The sequence below is a fragment of the Prionailurus bengalensis genome, chromosome C1 (genome assembly GCF_016509475.1).
Source record: "Prionailurus bengalensis isolate Pbe53 chromosome C1, Fcat_Pben_1.1_paternal_pri, whole genome shotgun sequence".
Classification (NCBI taxonomy): Eukaryota; Metazoa; Chordata; class Mammalia; order Carnivora; family Felidae; genus Prionailurus; species Prionailurus bengalensis.
The window spans coordinates 92,178,564-92,197,786 of NC_057345.1; the positions used below are offsets into that span (position 1 = coordinate 92,178,564).

Consider the following 19,223-nt stretch of genomic DNA (forward strand, 5'->3'; position numbering starts at 1 on the left):
CTCTAGCCATCTTGTCCCACCATTGCAGGGAGAAAAAAGTTGAGAAACACCACTTGTGAAGTTCATTGTCCAGAGGCATAGGCTTACTAAAAGACTGACACCTAATCATAGGGCCACAGAATACTTCCCCTCCCCCTCCATCTCACCACCACATCCCTAAGTCCTCTAGACAGCAGCTCCTTTCACCCAGCACATCATGTCTGGTTATGAAGAAAAAATTGCAAGGAACACCAACAGGCAAAAAACACAACCTGAAGAGACATGGAAAGCATCTGAAGCAGACATTCAGGAATGACAGAATTATCAGACTGGAAATTTAAAACAAATACAATTAATATGCTAAGGCCTCTAATGGAGAAAGTGGACAAGATGTAACAATAGAGGGGCAATGTGAGCAGCGAGGTAGAAATCCTAAGAATGAACCTAAAACAAATGCTAGAAATAAACAACAACAACAACAACAACAATACTGTAACAGAAATGAAGAATGCTTCCTATGGGCTTAATAGCAGAATGGACATAGCCAAGCAAACAATCTCTGACCTTGAGATTATGTCAATAGTAACTGTCAAAGTGAGAAACAAAGAGGAAAAAAAAAACAACTGAGAAAAACAACAGAATATTCAAGACTTGGGGACAACTACAAAAGATGTAATATGTACGTAATGGGCATATCAGAAGAAGAAACAAAGAGAAGAAATACCTGAAACAATAATGACTGAGATTTGTTAAAATTAATGTCAGACACGAGACCCAAGATTCAGGAAGTTCAGATGATAGTAAGCAGGATAAATGCCAAAAAACCCACCTGGGCATATCAGTTTCAAACTACAGAAACCCAAAGTACAAATCCTTAAAGATGCCAGACAAGCAATAACAAAAACACCTTACATATAAAGGAACAATGATGTATAGACTTCTCCTTGGAAACCATGCAAGCAAGAAGAGAGTGATGTGAAATAGTTAAGGCTGAGAGAAAAAAAAAACCACCAATATAGAATTCGCTACCTTACAAAATTATTCTTCAAAAGTGAGGAACAAATAAAGACCTTCTCAGGCAAACAAAAACTGCAGGAATTTGTTGCCAGTAGACCTGCCTTGCAAGAATGTTCAAAGACGCTCCTTAGAGAGAATGAAAACACTATTGGTCAGGAACACGGATCTACTTAAAAAAGGAAGATTCTCAAAGAAAAAAATAAGTGAAGGTAAAAATAAAAACTGTTTTCTTATTTTTAATTGATCTAACAGATAACAGTTTGTTCAAAAGAATAACAGTGGCAATGTATTCAATTATGTATGCTCATATCTATATATGCTTTCATATTACATACCTGATATGTATGTACATGCTATGTATGTTTGCATATAAGTGACATTAATGATAGCAATGATACAAGGGACAGGAGGGAGGAATTTGGATTACTCTGTTATTATAAGGTACGTACACTACCAAGGAAGTGGTATAGTGCTATTTGAAACTGGACTTGGATTAGTTGTAATTTTATATAGTAACCTCTAGGGAAACCACTAATAAAAATTAAAAAAAAGTATAACCGCTAAGAAAGAAAACACAATCATATAAGACGATCAGTTTAAACCACCAAAGGCAGAAAAAGAGTAGAAGACAAAAAGAGAAATACGTAACAAACAGCAACAAATAAAAAAGAATAATGAATAAGGTAGGTAGTAATCCAATATTTCAATAACTGCTTTGACTGGCAATGGTCTAAATGCACCCAAAAGACAGAGATTGTGAATGGCTCAAAAAACATGACCCAACCATATGCTGCCTCCAAAAAACCCACATGCTTTGTGTTCATCATTCCTACACACCCGTGTCTGTCTCTCTCCACCAGTTCAAACAGAGCCTCCTCTGCATAACCCTTCCTGTCTTATGTATCCTCTTATTCCTATTGCCAGGCAAAAGTGGACAGAATTCTCTTTTATTCCTTTCTTATAATAATAATGACAACGAGAGCACCAACGACTAATGTTCCTTATACATTTTTTTATGTACAAAGTACAGTTCTAGGCTTACTTTAATATATTAACACATACAGTGCTAATGGAAATTCTATAAAATGAATACTATTATTACCCCATCTTATAGATGAGTGAATTGAGGCACTGAGAGGTTAAATATTGCACAAAGTCACACAGCTAGGAACCTGGCAGAGCTGGAATTTGAACCTAGGAATTCTTGCCTGAGTCCAAGTTCTTAAAAAGTACACTCTACTGCTTCTTTTAAAGGCATGTTATTTCTGATTAAGCTGTGTTTATTCACAAACGCCTCCATTTAGGTTAAGAAATGTGAATTCTACATGGTCAGAAGCAAGACACTGCAAAACTTTAACAAGGAATTATATGTAATCGCATCTGAACTTTGCTGTGGTGTGCAGGATAACCAGGGTAAATGAAGTCTGGAGGGGAGAAGATCAGTTAGGAGGTGATCTCAGATGTCATGTAGCAGTTGACTAGAGTAAAAACTAGGCTGTGACAACAGAGATGAAGAGGATGAAATGCACTGAAAGTGATTTAGAAGGTACAATGAGAAGCATTTGATGATAAAAGAGATGTGGAAAGGGATGAGAGAGGGGGAGGAGAATATACAAAGATTTCAGACCTTATTATAGGATGGTGGTAGATTGAATGGTGATGCCCTTAATTGTTAAGAATATAGAACCGAGCTTGTGTGGCTCAGTTGGTTAAGTGTCTGACTCTTGGTTTTGGCTCAGGTCATGATCTCACAGTTCATCAGATGGAGTCCCACATCCATTTCTGCACTGACAGTGCAGAGCCTGCTTGGGATTCTCTCTCTCCCTATCACTCCCCCACTTACACACCCACCCCCCAGCCCCCAGCCCCGCTTATAGGCTCACTCTCTCTCTCTCTCAAAAAAAGAAGGATATAGAATATTTGAACAACACTATCAATTACTTTGACTTAATTGGCATTTGTAGAATATCCTAACCCACTCACCACCCAAAAAAGAAGAAAACATATTCTTTTCAAGTGTACACAGAACATTTATCAAGATATACCATATTTTGGGTCATAAAACAATTCCTAATAAACTTAAAATTATTTAAGTCTTACAAACTACACTCTGTTATGATATGGAACTAAATTAAAAATTAAGAAGAGAAATATATCTGGGAATCCCCAAATATTTGGAAACTAAGTAATGCACTTCTAAATGACTCAGAAGAAGAAAGTGAAAAAGTGAAATACTAGTAAGTATTTCAACATCAACAAAAATGAAAATGCAACACACACAAAAATTTTTTAGGTATCAGAAAAAGAACTTACAAATTTATAGCACTAAATGCCTATATCAGAAAAGGGAGTTCTCAAACCAATGAGTACCTTTAAAGACTAGAAAAATAAGAACATCTTAAACCCAAAATCAGAAGAAAGGGAGTAATAAAGAACAGAGAAGAAATCAGTGAAATAGGAAGCAGAAAAACAATAGAACCAATGAAACAAAACCTTGTTGTATGAGATCAATAAAATTCATAAGCGACGAATTAAACTGATTAGGAAAAAAAAAGCAAATAAATAAATTACCTATGTTAGACATGAGAGGTGACATCACTATAGATTCCACACAAAAAATACCAAAGCTCACTCAAAAAGAAATAGATAGCTCACATAGACATATATTTACTAAGGAAACTGAATTTGTAATTAAAAAAAAAAAATCTTCCTGCAAAGGAAATTCCAGACCTAGCTAGCTTCCCTAATAAATTCTATAAAATACTTTAAGAAAAAAAAATGCTGATTCTATTTGTCGAGTGTTAAACTATCACCAAACCTGGACAAAGACATTACAAGAAAATAACAATAAATAAAAAGGACAATATATCATTACCAGTGGGGTTTATCTCTGGAAAGCAAGATTGGTTTGACATCTGAAAAATCAATCAGTGATTCACCATATTAACAAGCTTAAAAATGATAAAATCATTTCCACTGATGCAGAAAAAACATTTGGCAAAATCCAACATGAATTATGATTAAAAAACAAAAAATCTTTCAACAAAACTAGGTCTAGCATGGAACATCTTCAACTGGACAAAGGGTACATACCTAATGGTAAAGAACTTAATGCTTCCCCCCCCCCCAAGATCAGAAATAAAGCAAGTATACCTTTTCCATAATTCTAGTCAACATTTCCTGGAGATTCTAGCCATTGTCACAAGGCAGGAAAAAGAAATAGAAAGCATCCAGATTGCAAAGGAAGAAATAGAACTCTGTTTATTCACTGACACTGTGTGTCTATTTAAAAAAAATCTACTAGAATTTATAGAAAAAATTTCCTGTGAATTTAACAAGTTTGCAGGATAAAGATCAATTTATAAAAATCAATTGTATTTCTATACACTAGCAATAAACAAAAATTGAAATTTAAAACCATAATTTACAATAGTATCAAATAAAACATGAAATAGAGATAAATATGACAAAAGATGTGTATATCCTTCCTTCACTCTAACAACTATAAAGCACTGCTGAGAAATCAAAGACCTAAATAAATGAGAGATATACCACATTGAATGGTCAGAAGACTCAATATTGTTAAGATGTCAGTTTTCTTATATTGATCTATAATTCAACACAATCTCAATAAAAATCCTAGAAAGCTTGTATTGGTGAAATTGACAAGATGTTTCTAAAATCATATGAAATACAAAGCACCCAGAAGGGCCAAAACACCTTTGGAAAAAAAGAAAAGACATATCATCTACCCATTCCCCTTTCAGTATTTACTTAAAAATGAGACCATATGTCCATACAAAGACTTATACTTGAAAGTTCATAGAAGCTTAATTTGTAATAGCCAAAAACTGGTAATAACATGAAATCCATCAGTAGGCTAAAGGATACATAAATTGTGCTATATCCATACAGGGAATGATAATAAGCAATAAAAAGAAAAAAACTTCATCCACTTAGCATAATTTCCTCCAAGTTCTTCCAAGATTTTACAAATGGCAGGATTTCCTTCTTTTGGAAGTCAAATAATATCCCATTGTGTATACATACCACATTTTATTTATCCATTAATCTACTGAGGGACATTAGGATACTTCCATGTCTTGGCTATGTCTACATAAAGAATCTAAAATAGTCAAACTCATAAAAATAGAGAACAGAATGGTGGTTGCCAGGGGCTGATGGAAAGTGGAAATGGGAAAAGTTTAGTCCAAGGGCACAAAGTTTAAGTCATGCAAGATGAATAGGTCCTAGAGATCTACTGCACAGCACAGAGTCTGTATTTAATAATACGGCATTATATACTTAAAAGTTTGCTAAGTGGCTAGATGGTAATTATTCTTATCACAAAGATAAATAAAGCGGGCAGGGTGAAACTTTTGGAGGTAAAGGATAGATTTATGGCATAAATTGTGGTGATGGCCTCAAGGATTTATGTTTATCTCCAAGCTTGTCAAGTTGCTTACATTAAATATGTACAGCTTTTTGTATGCCAATAATACAATCAATAAGTCGGTTTTTAAAAATAAGAGCCATTAGGGTGCCTGGGTGGCTCAGTTAAGTGTCCGACTTTGGCTCAGGTCATGACCTCAAAGTTAGTGAGTTTGAGCCCCACGTCGGGCACTGTGCTGACAGCTCAGAGCCTGGAGCCTGCTTTGGATTCTGTGTCTCCCTCTCCCTCTGCCCCTCCCCTGTTCGTACCCTGTCTCTCTCTCTCTCTCTCTCTCTCTCTCTCTCTCAAAAATAAGTAAACATTAAAAAAATTTTTTTAATAAGAATGATCTTACACAAAGCAACATGGTTTAATCTCAAAGAAGCCATACAAAAAAGAATGTACTATATGATGTACTATACAACATTAAAAAAAAATTCAAACTCATAGTCTGAAAGCAGAACAGTACTTGCCTGGGGACTGAGGAAGGACAACAGGTAGAGGCAAGAAGGAGAAATTACAAAGGGGCACACAAAAACTTTGGGGGCTGATTTTTATCATCTTGATCAGTGACATTTTGATTTGTACATTCATTTGTCAAAACGGATCAAATTGTACACTTTAAATAAGTGCACTTTATTATATATTGCAACACTGTTGTTTTTTTAAGTGGCATTAGTGATCCAAGAAGTAGTTTCTGCAGCAGACTATATTATAAACAGGGTAGAAGGAGGGAGAAACCAAGTATAGGCTACTCTCTCAAGAAGCTTAGCTTTTTTATTAATGTTTATTGATTTTTGAGAGAGAGAGAGAGAGAGAGAGAGAGAGAGAGAGAGAGAGAGCGCGCGCGCAATCACAAGCAGGAGAGGGGCAGGGAGAGAGGGAGACACAGAATCCGAAGCAGGCTCCTGGCTCTGAGCTGTCAGCACATGGCCGGAGGCGGGGCTCAAACTCACAAATGGTGAGATCGTGACCTGAGCCCGAAGTCTGATGCTCAACCAACTGAGCCACCCAGGTGCTCCAAAACTTAGCTGTGAGAATAGAAGAGGGAGACTAACATAACCAGACAGAAGTTGAGTAAATGTATTTTAAGATGGGAGGAGCATATTTATTTGTCATAGAAAAGGAGCTAGTGGAGAGAATGAAGTTGAAAATGTAGGAATTAAGAACCAGCTGATGAAATGTGGGATGAAAAACCCAAGAAGGAAAATAAGTCTTGAATAAGAGAAACCTTACAGGTACACATGTAGGTATGTTTTGGGGGTAGGATGTGCAGGACTGGACTGAAGAGTTAGTAGAATTTCAGTCTGACATTATCTCTTCCTGTTTGGGGAAGGATGAGGTATGAGAGGGGTAGGATATTAAGAAGAGTGGAGTTTTGGAAAAGTCATTGGCCACAGCATTGGCTACAGTGGTTGTAGATAAATGTTCAATCTAGGGGCATTCATCTATAACAAGATGGCAGACCATAAAATAGTTTTAAGCAAAGAAAATAGCCACCATTTATACAGGTGTACAATGCATTATTATCTACCAGTCCTTCCCTTCTCTGTCTGTCTGTCTCTCTCTCTCTCTCTCTCTCTCTCTCTCTCTCTCTCTCTCTCTCTCCCCGGCCAAATTTCACTCATGTGTGCTAATCTTTCTGTTCAGCCCATGCCCCTTTCCCTCAGCACACAACAGATTTTTAACCAACTCTTTAATTTTGCTGGGAAATATTTCTAACACACATGAAGATACAGAATACTTTAGTGAACAGCAATGTCCTACCATCTAGCTTTAACAACTCTTAACACTAGCCCATATTTTTCCTCAGTTAACACAATCCTTAAACCCAATATAGGCTTACCGGACAAGAGAGATTTCATCTCCAGCAAACATCAACATGCTCACTTACTTTTCACATTTCATACATTTCATGAATAATGCCCAGAGCACCTCTGAGAATGTCAGGTATTTCTGTGGGTAGGCACAAATCAAGTATGGCCAGAAATGGCCACTGGCAAGCTAATTAGGTAGTTCCCTTGAAATGAACTGTTAATATGTTAAAGCAGTGCAAATTACATCACACCCACAGGTCCTAGGTTTGGAAAAAATGCTCTGGCAAAGTATGAATTTTTAATAAAAATGGTAATTATGATCCACAGCACTGATCCTATTTTTCTTTCACGTTCTAATGTTCACTGCCACTTTGGCATTGGTAAATATGAGGAAGGCTAATCAAAGATATTTTCCCCCACATCATGTAAAATTTCTGAAGCTAAAAGCATGCAATCAATTCCTAAAGACAAGATCTTTATTCTTTAAGCAGTAATAAATCATCGAGTAAAACAAAAACAAACACTGTAATTTGGATAGTACCTGCCAAAACAGACTGTGTGCGTCTCCTCTCAGAAGTTCAACCGTATCCCCTGCCTGGATATGTAACGGGGGTCCTTCATTAAGAGCCGGGGGTGGTGTCCCAGTATAGTTCTTAATGACCTGCATCTTTGGTAAACCTGAAAATAAGCAACACAACTTTTGGAATTGAGAGAATAATGATGCGTGAAGTCCAAATGTACTTTAAAATAAAAACAAGGCCATCATTAACATTAAAAAGTTGTAATAGCAACAAAGGCCACGTAAACATGTGAAGTAACTACAATGGAATGCTTTTGAACTTTCTCATTATTTGAGAAAGTAATGCAATAAGACACATATTTATCCCCTGATCCCTTACATACTTTTCCTCTCCCTCACCATCCATCTCTTCGTAGTTGAAAAAATATTTCTTTCAGCCGATGCCTGCTTCATAAAAAACACATCACGTACAGTTTAATGGAAAAGAATCAATTTTTTCATCAACTCTATCCTTTCTGCCTATTACTTTCCTCTTGGGCATTGGCTGATTTCATCACTAAGGAGGCTCACCCTTTCTGTGTATGCATCACATTGCCCAGTATAAGGCTCGTATCTTAAGGTTATCTTTGTAATTCAAAAGCAAAAAGGTGATGGATGTGCCACTGCAATACTTAAGACATTTATATGGAGAAATTCTTCAGGCTCAAATTTAGGTTTGCAAAACAGACCCAATAAAGGGAACATGTCTAAGCCAATAGCATCAACAACACTTGAAATCCAGATCTGTCCTTTTTCTTTGTATTTCTCAGAATGTGCAATGAAGGCCTCAGTTCAATATTTCATTTCTGAGAACAGCAGCTTCAATTGCACACAGGCCTAAATGTACCAGTATTGGTCACAAATGGACAACTTCACAGTCACCTTTTCATTTAGAGGTGAAATGCTCCCTCCTGTGAGACAGAACACTCATAAACATGATATTTGGTGCACATTCAGGAACTTAAGCCATTGCCTATTACACTTGAAGATTTTTTATTCTAACGATTGACCACGGGGAAGTTGTAACTACCTGGAAACACCATGCTCAATAGAGTAGAAGGATGCATGATGGTCATTCAGTTCCAGATGCCCAAGTTACCTCAAAAAGGTTGTTCAAGTTACACAGATCTCAGTATCTACATGAAATGCTTCCACAAACAATTTCATGAAGTCCTCACTATCCTTTTTCAATAACCACCCCAGATGGGAGGAAACAGTGTGGCCATAAACTAAACAGAACTGAAAAGCTTTAGTCAACACTTTTCTTATCAACCCATCGGGCAGAAGGCAGAAGGGCTGAAAAGAATTGGGCCCTTCACCCCAATTTAGCTGCTATAACTGCTGAGACATGTAGCAAGTTACTACATCTTCCCTTTGCTTCAGTTCTTGTGCCACAGAACCCCTGAAGGGACGTTGCTAATCCCACATCTCTCATGGAGTGTTTCCCTACCAGATGGAAGAAGGCAGCGCCCGTATACAAAGAGCAGACTTTATTGTCTTTCCCAAAAAACACTTGACAGGAGAACCCTTGTCAGTCAAGTGTTTATCAGACTTGCTCTCAACACACTGTAGGTGCCTTGAGTATAGAAAGAGCTTATTTTATACTTTCTATTAAGTTGCTGTTGTTTATTTTACATGAAACCTAAATATCTCATGCACACAACTCATTTAGAAGTTCAATATACAGAAGAGGATGCACCCTGAAGTTGAATCTGGTTTGCAAGTTAGTTATTCCATGTTAGGGGGACAAAGTCATGGTTAGCCTCAGTTTTACTGAGCATTTCTAGATCAAGGAAAGCATTTCATTTAGTATGCTCCCTTGATAATTTTGTTTTTACGCCAATTTTAAAATAAAGGCTGAAGACAAGAAACGGGAGTTTTTAAACCTGAAATAACTGATGTGGCCTCAAATACCGGGCCCAGTGAAGTTCTCAGAAGGGCTCTGGCCTTCTCTGCAGTTGTCTCCTTGGCCAAGACCCACAGGGACAAAACGAAGCAGTGCCCGACGGACACAACAGTTCTGTTATTGCCAACATGCTCAAGTTAGTCATTCTTAAGAAAATGGTTGAAAATGCATAAAGTATTTAGGGGAAAAAATTAAGTTTGATGACATTTCATCAACCAAATATAAACTGGGGATTAACATATGGAATACCCAGGCTACAAAGAAGACTGTGAAATACAAGGCATGGAACAATGCTGCCTTATTTATCCTTTTTGACAGACTATAATGCCCATTACATATGACCTAGTAAAACCATATTTAAAATTTAAAGTATTACATATATTAATATACTGTGTCCAAGAAATGAGATCTTAGTGTCTTAAAACTTACTTATAAATAAGTAGTCCTTGAAATGATGAACTTGGTTTTTATAGTCTTACTGCTAATTTTTTCATTTACTGTGTTTTTCTGCTATAACGTTCTTCTTGGCTATGAGCTTCATTTTGGAAGTTCATCCAGTAGTACACCAAAATGACTTTACTCCTAAAGCAAAATTGTGTGACCTCTGCCAAGAATTATGGTTGAGCCCAGGTAATAGTGAAAAAGACATTGCTACTAGCCTGAATTCAGCCATAAGTGACTTTCAAAATACAGCATTAATTTGATTCACATTTTTGTGTGTGGGGATGAGTTAGGAGTTTACAATGGAATTTATATTTTTTAGTCATTTGTTAGAATAATCTCTGGCTATTTATTTCTGATAGGTCAGCACTTCCCATTTCAGGATGATCTGTCATCAGGGCAATAGGGCTGTAGAGATCAAAGAATACAAGGGATAGAGGAAGGCCACTGTGACATGATGAATTCTGATACCTTGCCCCCTGCCTCTGATGTCTGAATATAAGAGGAGTTCTACAATACTGGTAGTATGAATGGTTTATTCCTTTCCTTTTATTGAAAAAAAAAAAAAAAGACATGGTAACATTGCTAAGAAGGTGAATATAATCCCATTAATGGATAGATAAAAGTGCGATTAAAATAAGAATAGAGAGTGGGTTAAACTTCATGTCAGCACTCAACCATCAATATAATTGTTAACACAATCTTTCGCCACAGCAGGCATCACACACACCTCATAAATGAGATCAAGAATGGAGAAGAAATTAGATTTACAGATACTCATATTTCAAATAGCCATTTAGTGTTGATTTAGTGTAGGTTTTCTTCTCTCCCCGTAAAATATTCCTGACAAGTTTTGACCTTTCTTTAAAACGTCCAGCACAGAACATTCACTACACGTCCTTATGACAACTTATTGTTGTGTGTAGTTTATTAACAAACTCTATCTAAAATTTACTCTAAAATCTCTGTAACTTCTCTCCATTGACCTTCCTCCTTCCATCTAGAATTATGCAGAAGGTGGTAAATCTGCTTTTTATAGATTAGCCTTTCAAAATTTGTTTAGGCTTAAAATCCCTAGTTACTCACGTTTTCCTTTAGTTATCCATGTTTCCAGGAATTCTGAGATGCAAAATGTTACAAAACTACAAAAGTGGAGGATAGTTTCCCTCATTAACTCTGACCAATCAGAAACAACCAAAAGCTATTCTAAAAACTGATTTTAAAAATATAAATTCCATTCATTATATTGTCAAATCACAATCATCCCAGAAAGCTGCCTCTTTCTTCTTGGATAAACACAGACCGTTGTTGTTTAGTTTCTTTCTGCTCCAGAAAAGCATTTATAATGACTATGTTGGTATAGTTACAGGGCTGCTCAGCAAAGTCTGAAAATTAAAAATGACTCTACCTTCAGATATTAAATGTGAAATAATCATATGTAATTTCAACATATACAGTTAAGCAACCTTGGAAGTTCCCAAAACTTTATATAATCTGTTATCTTTATCTAAAGGAACATAATTAAAATGGCTAAGACAAAATTAGATCTCCTGCCAAATGTTATTTTGGCTTGTTTCATTCCCTACAACAAATGCTTTGCTGCACAGCTCACTACATTGTTGATACATAAAGTTCGGACAGTTTTACCCTTTAACTTTTGTTCATACTACTCATTATACTTAGTCTTAAATCAGACAAGGTCCCCAAGTCATCTTATGCATGAAGAATTAACAAACTGAAGAATCAGCAATACTTAAATTATGATTATATTCCAGTAATAGTCATCAGGTTCTAGTCAAATAAAACTGAAGCCAATATAATTACATGGAACACTAGAGTTTTCCAAAACAATATGGCAGTGAAAGGGCATCTGAATGAAGCAAGATTTCCTTTCAAATCTCAACTCAATGCAACTAAGAGTGACACATGCCAAGAAATTAAAAAAAAAAATTTAAGTTAATTCTAAGTAGAATCCTATTAGAAAGTTTGCCATAAATAAACCATTTCTCTAGTAATTCTCACATAAACCGTCGAACTTCAATGAACTTAGCCTACTATATCACTATCAACCTCTTGGCTTCTAAGAAGAGTGATGGCCACAATATAGATTAGTATTTACACACGATGCTGATATCACTCCCCTAATGCAAAGGGCTTCCCCAAGGCAAAAACTTAGAGGTGAGTGCAGTGTACCAGATAAATGGGCTGTCAGTAATGTGCTGGCCTTTCACCTCTGAGGCCTAATTTAAAATCTAAACATAGCCACATTAAAAAATAATTAGTTCTACAAGATGTCAGAGAATGTAGCTGGTTTACCTGGGAAGCTGATTACAAGCATAACATATTCATTCATTCCTTCAACGTCCTGAATGCCACATTAAGTTCTGGGCATGGTGGTTTGACAACAGAGCAAGGACATGCTTCCTGCCCTCAATGAGCCTATAATCTACTGAACAGGCAGGTGAACTCAAATACACTATAATTAGGCTTGGTCTCTTGTCCAGTGGGGCATTTTTCAAAATGAGCCTGTCAATAAAGTTTCCAGGGAGTTTTTTTTTTTTTTGAAAAGCCTTCAGTAGGACCCTGAAATATGTATTTTATGTTTCTGTATGTTTCCTAGGTGTGGTTTCCAAATCCTAGCCAGGTTTGGAAATCACATTTTTGTGGGTACATAAGCAATTCACCATGACCAGCCACCACTGGTTCCAAGCTTGCTTTTGACAAAGCTACAGTGAAGTAAGTGCTGTATGACACCCTGCCACCTCAATCCTCTTTAAGTTAACATCTGGGCTCTTCCTGATAGAAGTTCCTAATCTAACCATCGCATCTGAGGAGCAGGCTGTGCAGAATGAACAGCCAGCAAGTTAGGTAGCTAGGATGCTGGGCTTCCCTGCCCGCCACACCTCCTTGGGCCCTTTCCTACTAACCAGTGCACTTTTCATTCATGGGTTGGTCTTCACAGAGAAGCAAAAGGAGCCTCATAATGGAAACCATCTGTTAACAACGGAAACAGACGATTTGGCGGAAAACAAACCGGTCTGAAGAACTAATTGTTCACAAAGGGAACACACCCCCATCAATGATTTCAAAAATTTTCACCCAGAGAAGGCTACTCTTTCCTTTTATAAACAATGATGAGTCAGATGAAGGAAACAGCATTGTCATCGCTCATACAAAAAGATCAGATAGAGATATGTTTCTCCAACCTTATAAACACTGACTAGTCACCCTTTGGCACTACCTATAGGAGTATTAGTAAATCAAAGGTTAAAGATAGAAACATCTTTTGAAAGTTTCTCCCCACACTTATTAAAAAGATTTTATAGGCTACCAAATATAAAAAGCACTACAAAATTGCATGTGTTATTGTAAAATCCATGCAAATTTAATATTCTGTTCCATCAAATATGTACATTTCAATAAGAAATGTTTCCCTAAAATCCCTAAATAAGGTCAAAGCTCTACAAGAATGTGCCAAGTATTTGTCAGAACTCTCAAAAACAACCACCCCCTAGGGGTGTGAGGAGTCCAGTTGAAAAACATAGCCTGAGTTAACTCCACCATCTTCTTTAAAGCTAGAAAAAGAACACAATCACATGATTTCAAAGTAAGAACATTACCACCTACTCCAACCACCTCATTTTCTACCTTATAAAACTAAGATTCAAAGTGGTCAATAAAAATGTCTGAAGTCAAAAAGCTAGCTAGAAGCAGAACTGGAACCAGAACCTGTATTCACCAACTGCTAGTTCAGTCCTCCTGGCTGAAGATGAGTAATTCTCTACAACCAGCAGGGAACAGGACTATGGCAGGTCTCCTATACAGACTAATATACGTTTGGGGGTCATCTAAACCCTGCTGGGTGTCCAGAGTTGTCATGGGAAGCAGGAAGAGAGGAGGCAGAACTGCCCTTCAAGTAGGGAAAGATTGTGAGCTCTCCACGATAAGGTGAATTCTAGGAGGAAGTAATAAGTCCCACTGGTACATTCTAAAGACAGAGCCTCAAATCTCAATGCCAACAACAAAATGCACTGGACTCGACAATCCGTGGTGCTTTCTGTGCCTGACACGTCCACATGCAGTTCTGTGGCTCTGTGGACAAGTGGCCACGTGCAATTCTTTGTGCAGAAAGTTTTAATCACTTCAACCACATCATTCTGCTATTCTGACCACACCTGAGCGCATCGGGGAGGGTGATTAAGCCAAAGGTTACGATAAATTGGCTGAATATGTGACGTGCCAGTGGCTGAGGAGGCTGCTAGAAGGGAGACAGTCCCAAGGGACAGTCCTCACTGGAAGGTAAGAAACAAGACAATCATGCTTGCTCCTCAGTCTGAAATCAAATAAATGTGTAACTATTGCTCAAAACCAGTGATGTTTCATAGGAGGAGGATGGCTGTGTATCTACATTTGAATGTGGTAAAATTTTTGTTGATATTCCTTTTCACTGGGGCCAAAGATCAACAACCAACACATCTACATAAGAATATACATATACAGAAAACATTGTCCCCTTCTCAGGAACGTTCTTTCTTGACACTATTGATAGTAAGGAGAGGGACAGAGAAGAGAAACTACACTGTATTGTATATTCTCTTGAAATACCAGTGTTCTGACAGTGGGAACTCTGTACACTAGCATGAATAGTGACTCTATCAAAGAAAGTTCTTAGGATATTTTAGTCAAACACTTTCACTTACATATGAAACAACTCAAGTCCAGTTGCACATAGCTAGCTAAAAGCCAAAAATGGTGTTCTCAACACGCATCTATCACCTAGTAAGGGTGTAATGCTGGGTTGACTAGGAAAAATAAGGGAAGATTCTAGAAAGGTTACACATGATTATTTCAGATCTTAATATTTAATGAATAAAACACTACCTTCCCCAAGGAAGCTGGGAAAGAATCAGATTCAAAATATTTCAGTTGAGGGGGCCTTGGGTGGCTCAGTCAGTTAAGTATCTGACTCTTGATCTAGGCTCGGGTCATGATCTCACAGTTTGTGAGATTGAGCCCCATGTAGGGCTCGGCACTGACAGTGCAGAGCCTGCTTGGAATTCTCTCTCTCCCTCTCTCTCTCTCTCTGTATCTCTTCTGCTTGTATGTGCATGTAGTCTCTCTCTCTCTCTCTCTCAAAATAAATAAACATTAAAAAAAAATTTTTTTAATATTCCCCTGGGAATGCTAGTAAGCAACAGCAGACCCTTCAAACTGTTCCAGGAAGTTCAGAGATTCCATTTCAAAATCTCTACAGCCTTGCAATTATACTGGGAGTATATATTCTACCTCCTTCCTATAAATTGGGAATACTAAAAAAATAAGATACTAGCTTATAAATTTTTGTCTTTTATAATCTTCTAATTTAAGATATTTGGAAATGTTAAGTAGAATATATTGAGTTCAGGGACAGTGTAGGTTTTGTTTGTTTTTTTGCCCATCAAAATCTTCATTTTTCCCCCCATCTCCCATCGATTCAAAATCTATTCTCTTCCTGGTCTCACCCCCCACCCCCAACTCCCCATTGTTCTTACTTTCCTTAAGGTTAGCCGTATTCTCTCCCTGAATTTTTAGCTTCCTATCTTTTTTTGTACATAAAAAGCTTCTTTCATCAACCTAAGGTATCAGAATTATGGTTTCAACTTGTTCAAATTTAGCATAATAAGCTATTTAAATAATTAGACATATGGTTGCTTGCAATCATCTGAAAAATAAAAATTAAATAGAACCCACATCCTAAGGATATAATAAAAATATAAAAGTAGTAATTATTAAAATTTAGACTGTGGACCTTCAAAGAAAAATAAAAATACAAATGTCAAAATATTAAGAAATTGTGCCAAGAAGTTATGAATCGTCTAGAAGGCAGTTACACTGGTAAAAACAGAATTATGCATAGAAAACATACTAAAATAGAACTTTTAGTTCTGCTTTACTTCTTGATACACCAATGACACTTAACACAAAGTTCATATGCAATTACAGTTTACAAAAATACCTGAATATAACACATCATCTACTAATAGGACACTTAATTCTAAAACCAACCATGGATTTCTCGCTAACTTTATACAACATGAAAAATGACTGACCCTAAAAATGACCTTCTCCTGAGTTCTTGGACAGAGTCTGATCATTTCACTTATGTGTTTCTTGCTCCTCAATTAAGACAAACTCCCCCAGATAATGAATAAAACTTCTCTTTCCTTGCCAACATCTTGGTGTTATATACTGGATTGAACCATAGAAACTGGCTGCTGTTGAGTGTTTCTGAAGTACAAAAAGGCAATTTTTGACAGCTTAACCCAATATGTACCAAAATAATTATTTTTTAATATACATGAATCGAATACCTAATATCAACAGTTAGAGCAAAAAGTCCTACTGAGCTCAAGTATGGCAAAAGCTGGCATAACTCTGGGCAGAAAAGAAATCTGTATTTGGGCATTGGCTCTCTGAAGCAACATTAATTAGTAACTCTGTTAAGTAAATTCAATCAACATTTGTTAAGGCCCCTGTTTCCATCTCCCTTGGAGCTATAACTCTTTTGAAAAACCTAGTTACAGAATTTGTTTTCAGGTTTCAATAGTAAGGATATCCCAGTTTGCCCTTTGAGACTAGGGAGTAAAATCTGAGACAGAGTTCCTATTTTTTTTTTCTGTAACTTTCTTTTTATCTCTATATAGAATAAATATATTTTATTCATTTTAAAATCCCAAAATAATTATTTTTGTCTTTAGAGTAGACACTGTCTAAATCATTCATCTTTCTTTTATTAACCCCACTCACAGTGCTTAGCATGTGGTTAAAACTTGGTGACAAGGAGTGATTTAGTTTTCAGGAGAAATTTATACCTCATGAGAGTGTTAATTTTAAAATAAAGCTATGTGCTAAAAACTAGTATTTCTTTTTTATTATCTTAAAGTATTTAACAATTTATAATATTTGTTCTTACAAGCACTTTGATTTAACCACTGAGAAACTTAAGTTGTGGCAGTAACTTGTGCTTTTTAGTTACAAAGTTTAATTAAACATCCAAGAGGGTATCACAGTAAACACATAGTTAAAAAAAAAAATCCAGAGTGTCCACCTAAGCAACAGAAACAGTACACATTTCAAATTCTGAGATTTCTATAGGGGTTATTTCCTCAAACAGATAAACTCATAAGTTACTCCTCCAGGACACCAGATATATCAAGCTTTCCATTGTCTTCCAAATGCTTTTTCTGTCTCCTAAACAGAAAGATCCTTATAGAACATACCTTTCTTTTGGTCAAATTTTACGAAGACCAAATACAATGATTTTGCACAAAACTTGAGAAAATAAGTTTGAAAATCTTTTGAGAAGTTACAAGTACTTTCCTATGAATATGTTACTTTGGAGTTTAGAGCTATTTAAAACATGTTCATCTGTAAGTTTGGTTGGTTCCTTAACTTATTGTGAGTTGTTTCATTTAGTCCTGAAATATGAGAAGCATTAGGGCTGCAATAATTACTAAGAGATAAGGTCCCTTCCCTTAAGGCACTTAGCATCTTGTAGGGATAGAGAGGAATACATACACTCTTACACAGTGTGATGTTGTTGTGCAAGTGCACAGAGAAGACTTCTGGGAGAAAGAGACTCTAAGCTGAAACCAAAGTGTAAGTAGGCATCAGCCAGATATAGGGAGGGTATATAAATCTCTCCATTTTGGAGAGGCATAAACCTTTTGCTTGAATGACTTCAGCAGGACTGCACAATCCACCTAGATGAGTAAAGACAGGTTGACTCAGACATAAGCAGAAGACTGGCTCACATGTTGGGCCATGGAAACAAAGCTGATTAGCCAAGGGAGAAAACACAGGAGGGGAATGACCAATAGAAAGGTGGCAGAGGGGTCAATGAGCAGGAGGCCTCTAAGATTGGGGTGAGAGAGTGAGATACTTGAATTTAATGTTTCAGAAATGGAAAAATTATGGGTGATGACAGGGCCCAAGGAGTGGCTGTGGTGATGTATGACTGAAATGGAGAAGGAACAGAGGTCCCTAGAGATGAAAAGTCAGTGTCAGGTAAATTAAGGAGGCTGAGGTTTGGATGAGTCACCTACAATGTGAAGTCACCCAGGTTGGATACAGTAGGTTCTTTTTGTGTGGAAGATAAACTAGGGAGAGGAGCCCAAAGGAGAGGGCAATATGCATAATGGTCAAGAAGATAGGTTTTCTGTCAAAGAGGTCTAAGGTTGAATGCCATAAACACTTCATTTATACGTCTGGAAGATGGGTATATTAATATACTAATGAGGCTTTTGTGAGATAATTATGTATGTAGCATTTAGCACACTGCCTGCCACATGATATGGGTCAATGGATGGTTGGCCCTTAACTGGGTCTATGCAACCATTTTTGTTATAAATTATTTACATTGACCTTGTTTGCATAAGAAAATTAGGTCCAGTGTTCCCTCTATGCCTAATAATGTTGCAGAAAATAAGAAAATATTTACATGTAAAAATAATATCAAACAATCTTCACACAAAATACTTTAATTTCAATGTAATTAGCAAAAATTGTAGTAGTTAAAACTGTGTAGCATTAGAATAGGGATAGAGAAATAGACCAATGGAAAAGATAAGAGGACCTAGACCAAGTCAGATGAAATAAAGATGCAATGTGAAAAAACACAACTGTAAAGCTTTTAGAAGACAATATATCTAACCATTCTTAAGATATTGGGTAGAAAAAGATTTCTTACACAAGAAACAAAAGCACATAATGAAGATCAATAAATCTGTCCCCATTAAAATTTAAAACTCTGAAGAAGAAGCCATTAAAAAAGATGCATATATTGATATAAGCAAAGGATGAGGACTTCAAATGTCTAAAGGACTCCTAAAAATCAGAAGAATATAAACAGAGCAGTGGAAAAATGTGAAAAGAATATGGATGGCTAATTACACATGTGTGAAAAGATGCTCATTGTCAGGTATTTATTTTGGGGGGAGAAATCAAAATGATGAAACAGCAATTTATACTCTTTATATTGGCAAAATATTGCAAATCAGTAACACTAAGCATTGTTGAAGATTAAAGGAAACA

At 36.5% G+C, this 19,223-nt stretch overlaps 1 protein-coding gene across 1 annotated transcript in view; it reads right to left on the reverse strand.

Annotated features, from left to right (window-relative positions):
• VAV3 (vav guanine nucleotide exchange factor 3) overlaps positions 1–19,223 on the reverse strand; it is a 353,794-nt gene that overhangs the window by 57,494 nt on the left and 277,077 nt on the right. Inside the window, exon 20 of the mRNA XM_043575717.1 lies at positions 7,787–7,923. Coding sequence (XP_043431652.1) covers positions 7,787–7,923 — 137 coding nt within the window. The remainder of the gene's footprint in view (positions 1–7,786; positions 7,924–19,223) is intronic.